General features: G+C 37.4%; 1 protein-coding gene across 1 annotated transcript; it reads left to right on the top strand.

The window, feature by feature from the left end:
* The first annotated feature begins 803 nt into the window (after window positions 1–803).
* On the top strand, window positions 804–1,668 carry LOC108033584 (uncharacterized). Its single transcript, XM_017107929.3, has 2 exons — window positions 804–946; window positions 1,006–1,668. Exons 1-2 carry the CDS (start codon window positions 849–851, stop codon window positions 1,244–1,246), a joined length of 339 nt encoding a protein of 112 aa, XP_016963418.1. The 5' UTR covers window positions 804–848; the 3' UTR covers window positions 1,247–1,668.
* Window positions 1,669–5,561: the final 3,893 nt, after the last annotated feature.

Below are 5,561 nucleotides of genomic sequence, written 5' to 3'. Positions count from 1 at the left end.
AAGAGCGATTCGCTGGTCTCCGGGTGTTTTCACCCACTTTTCTCTCCCTTTTTTTCTTGATTACCAATCAGTTGGGGTCTGCGTTATTATCGCCACGGCAAAAGGTGTTAATTGAGGCAACAACAAGGCAAGGCGAGAACCGTCAAGTGCTGACAATCTTTTTGTGTTGCTTCTGACTCAGATAAGATATCTTTATGAGCCTCAGGAAACCCGTCAAAAAAGAGAGAAGAAGAGACCCATATGACAAGTAAATCTTTTAAAATAAGAGATTGCAAGAGATCACTGCCTAAGAACTTTATAAACATGCCATCTTAATTATATAATTTCTGATAACAAATCATCAGAAGAGCGGTTAATTCTAAAGTATAGGTTTATAAGTGCCTATCAATTTTATCATTTAGAACTTAAAGTGTTTTTCTATTTTTGTTTTCAGCGCTCTTAAGACTCTCTTAAGATGCGGTCTGTTTTTTGCGCTGCGATTATTATGGTTCGGTTTTTAAAATACCCTTTTGAAAGGTTCTTGAATTTTTTAATTACATAGAATAAAAAAGTTGTTACATATAAATTTATAATATTTAAAAATCATTTTTCATACATTATCCATTGTGCTTGTAGGTACATTAAAATATAGTATATTATCTAACGAATTTTATTATATATTATTTATAAACTCACGTATATCTATTAATTACAGATTAACTCATATATTATTTATTCAAATAATTTTTAAATTTTATTGTTTACATACAATTTTATTTTATTAATGTTCAAAATGCCTTTATGTACCACACTTAGCATTTCCCAGTGTAGCGATCTGAATTGAATTCGATTTCTTGGAAGACTTGGATATGCACTTGAGTCTTGTAAGATACGTGCTCTTTCCGAATTCTCAGTTTATCCAGAGCCTTGAAGCTGAAAAGACCACAGTGAATCTGAACAGAATGGGGTATATTCTAATCCTTAATACTTATGAATGACAAGTGTGATGTGTGGTATATTTTCAAGGGAAGACAAGGATGTTTTACTGGAGGAAGACAGTTATAGGATCATTGAAATGGATAATCGTCTTCAAGAAAGTGACCCAGGACAACCCGACATTGAAGTCGAAATTGTGAATATAGAAGAACGAAGTCCATACAGTTTTTTGCAAAACTGTAATTTTGTTGGATTGTGGATGTGCGTTCTATATAACTTCTGCATGATTTCGATTGTTGTTATTATTTTTATTTACAAACGCTGGAATTAATAATATAGTTGGAACCAATCAACTTTGGGTTTGTTTTGATTGCAGTTAATATCTGGCTTTATTGAGCCAACTGTGCTGACATCAAAAATAAATGGAAGCTGTTTACTGCCTTAAATGTACTTAAACTTTTCTCCATTTTATTGCCGCCAAACAATTTAAGTTGTTGACAAAGTCATCAGCATGCAGCAAGCAGTGGCTTCAAAGAAAATGCAGCATCAGCAACAAAACACAAAAAAAAACCACCAAAAGTTGCCTCTGTTGCATTTTTAGTTTCTCTCTTGTGCAACGACACAACTTTTATTTGATGCTACTCTGTTTTATTTAAGGAATCAAGAAAATCATTCAGAGTCAATCGACTTGATTTGGTGTTTATTATTGAAATCTGCTTAGAAATAGAAAACAATTTATCAAACTGCTAGCTGTCTAGTGAGTAATAAAATGTAATAATACACCTTAAATAAATACTAGTGTTAAAAACTAAATAAAAAGCTTTTTTATTTTTCAAATATTTTTTCAAAATTACAATTTTAGGTTTTGATTATTATAACATTCATTTACTAAATAGTTAACAAAGTAGATTTTTTTAAACACAATCGTCACAATATTTTCCATTCTTTTAGCCAATTTTTTGACTCATTTTACTGGAAGAAAGTGAGTAATGTGGGCTTTTATCGGCGCAGGTAATCCGATTGAGGAAAGCCAACGCACATTTTTAAGCCTCGCACGATTGTGGCCCAGTTTGGTGCACCCTGGCCAAGTCTCATTATTCAAAGCTGAGACGCAGATTTCAGGGGAACGCGATAGAATGACTGGCGGAGTGAAAAGTGCAAAGCAAGAATCAAAAATTCATGAGGCGGTGCGCGCGAATTATAGCGACTTCCTTGATGGTTTAAAGGCGCTCTTACCACGGCTATTCAGCATTTTCCCCTGTTTTGTCCGCCAACATGCGTTTGTTGTTGCAAACTTTTTCCATCAAAAGTTTCGGTTTTCGATACGCCTGCTGCTGGCAGCTCCAGCTCCCGTTCCCCGTTCCCCAATCCGCATTCCGCTCCGGCTCCTGCTCCTGCTCCTGTTCCAACTTGAATTCCGCTCCAGCTTCAGCTGGGAAAAGTGCCACTTCCGCTTTGCGCCAGTGCACACGGCTGCCGAGCACAAAAGTGTGACTGAAGTGGCTGCCAACCGCCCGTTTTTCCCACCCGCCTGATTTTCCCGCCCACTTGGCGGCCGCTTCCAGGGCTCAGGTGTTAATTAACTTGGGGGCCGGCACTAAATTTTAAAACTGCAGCTTGCCCAGACTGACGTTTGTGCGAATTACGCGAGCGGTGGAATTATGATTTTGGCTCGACAGACAAACTGCAGAGTTGGCTAACTTTGAAGTGGCCAGGGGTCAACTGGTCATTAGTAGCCAAGTTCTTTTCCTCCAAACTATTGGGCCCCGCTGTCTGTTCTACACTGGCTAAAAAGCATGACTCCATATAAACAAAAATATCTTATGTTGTTTATAGCAAAATAATTTGATTTGCAATCCATTTGTTCGCAAAAACTATAATATTTATCAAATCTTTACTGCTAATAAATTACCATTTGAGTAAATCATTTTTCTTAAAACCTTGTATTAATTAACTGGAACTGCAGACTGTATTTTCAATTTAAATGATGATCAAATTACCATACTAAGTCAGCTTGAAGTGCCTGATTGGGTCGAATGTTTGCCTGGGTGTTTGGTTAATTAAACCCCGAGCTAATTAAGTTAGTGTTTGAAATTCACTTGCCGCCGACTTCTGTGCGCCATCGATCTTTGGACGTAGTGTGTCAACAGGGAATGTTGGCCAACAACTGGCAGGATTAGGACAAGAAGGAGCAGTGGATGCCAAATGGCAGACGGCAAGTGAACTGTTGAGCTCAGTGCAGGACACTAAATCAATTGGGCCAAGTGTCTGTTGTGACATATTCAACTAATGATGACGGATCAAGCATGCAGGGCACTAAGTCACTCACACATGGTCGCCGCCCGAAGGACGGAGGATGGAGTCATGAGCCCGGAGTCCTGCTCTTGTCCTTGTGCGACACCGTAACTAATTTCCCAGCCGGACGGTCACTTGTTGTCTCCCCTGCAAAGGACATTAAGTTCAGCTTGCAGGACAACTTGTCAAGGACACTTCGCCATCTCTGCATCATCTCAGTTTACACGCCATGCCGGTGTCATCATTTACATTAATTGCATTTAATGCTGATGCAAATTGTCCACAACTGCGGTCACTGTCTCGACTGCTCCCTGAATCACTCTTTTGCTGCTGGTTTTTCTAAGCTCTTAATTGAATTTGTCCTCATCGTTTTATCACATAAATTAGGCTAAATAATTTCCACATCATTTTCATTAAGGAACATAAATAATTCCGCCGGCATAATGCGGTTTTGTGTTTTTCCCTTTTACAAGGTTAGAATTTAATTAACCAAATTTCAAAGGGGGTCGGCGAAAAAGTCAAATACTCGTAAATAATTGCAAATAAATCACAAAATTATAATTGTAAATAAGTAAAATAATTTTTTATGTAATTGAATTGTATTGATTCAAACAGATTCAGTAACCCCAGGGCTCCGCACTTAAATATATGTACAATGTACATCCAATAAATTAGAAAGAGCATAGGCAAATGTAAAAATGTGGTGTAAATAATTTTATGCCTGTCGAGTTAAAAAATAGTTTCAATAAAGTTTCCCATGTGGTAAAAAGTTTATGATATTTCACTGATAGCGTGGAATTTACTTGTAGACTAATTGCAGTCGGACAGCCTTATTTAATTGCAAATTAATTTTGCTCTCTACAGCATCCAAAATCCGCTTACTCTCTAATGCTCATTAAAAGCAATTAACTTTCCACACATTATTGGTTGTTCTTTTGTAATAAAAAACCGCAGTTGGAAAAATTTAAAAGTACGAACTATTTTTTTGCAATGCTGACAAATTGGGCATGAAGCTTGAAATTAATTTAAAGCTATTTTGACAGTTAATGTTTTCCCTTTGCATTGTTAGTTTATTAAATTAAGCAGGCATTAAGCGTGTCTGTGGCGGGTATTTGGGTCATCGGTGGGCAAGAGCAGCGAAAGGACTGGAATTTAATTAAATGCGCGCATAAATTATGCAATATAATGGCAAATGCACTCGCACTCTTGCATATGCACTCGCTGCCTCGGGTGCATTACGCATACGCACCCCGCACTCGCATAATTATTGCCAAATATTAAATCCAGCCCCCGAAAAGTATGCCGCTGCTGTTCCCATTCGTCCCTGCGACATTATTAATGCCATTCCCCCGGGAGAAGGGCCCGCCTCACTGGCCACGACAATTATAGCCCAATGCAGCGTAACTGCGTCAAGGAGAAGTGAGCTTCCTTGATTTTCTGGGGAAGAACACAAAAAAATCTTGATTTTTATTTTGGATTTTTTATAAAAAGTTATTACCATTGTTAGTTTCTGGTAATAGCTTCGAAATTGCATTTTATTTTCTATAAAATGTAAAAAATTGGTTGGTTGTTCAGGAATTTGTTTTTTTTTTATATTAAGATCTATAGATTACTTGGTTAAGTTAAGTTATATTATTTCATTTTTTAAGATTATTATTATTTATTAAGTTTTGGCATTCAGTTGAGATAAATCATTACCTAGAATTCGTTAAACTTCAAATATTAACAGCTATATATCCATTGGGTTATACTTATTATACATAAAATATAATTAGATTATGTTATATGTCGTTATCAATTTATGTATGGTTTTAACTTTTAAAATGCTGGTAAGTTGCAGTTTAAAAAAATCAGCTTTAATTTCGTGGTAGTATTTATTAGACATTAGTTTAGACATAAAGTTAATCAGCTTCGTCAGACGACAGATCAGCTTTAACCGTCAGTTAAATTTTCTAAACTTTCCAAAACGGAATATACTAGGGGATATGCTCCCAGGAACAGCAGATCGACAACTGTCCAGGCAACCAGGGTGTTTGCCTGACCTTCTGTGTGGCAGGGGGCGGCTGGGGGCGGTGGCAATGGTAATGGGCGTTTCACGGTTTCAATTTACATGGCTGCAGTTCACACGCATGTCCATAATTCGCACAAGAGCAACAGTATTGCCATCGTGGCTGGCTGTTAGTGGGTTGTTTGTTGCAAAACAGTTTGCACATTGTTGTCATTAAGGACAATCGCCGTTGTTGCTGCTCATCTGCGTGGTTATAATGCCATTGTTTATGTTGTTCCCGGCCTGGCATTAATATCACAGCAATTTCAATATTTAGTCAACCACTTAATAATGTGCGGCTTGC

This window comes from Drosophila biarmipes, chromosome 2L, assembly GCF_025231255.1.
Source record: "Drosophila biarmipes strain raj3 chromosome 2L, RU_DBia_V1.1, whole genome shotgun sequence".
NCBI classification, from domain to species: domain Eukaryota; kingdom Metazoa; phylum Arthropoda; class Insecta; order Diptera; family Drosophilidae; genus Drosophila; species Drosophila biarmipes.
The sequence above is the reverse complement of the archived record's forward strand: the minus strand, read 5'-3'. Positions and strand labels throughout refer to the sequence as shown.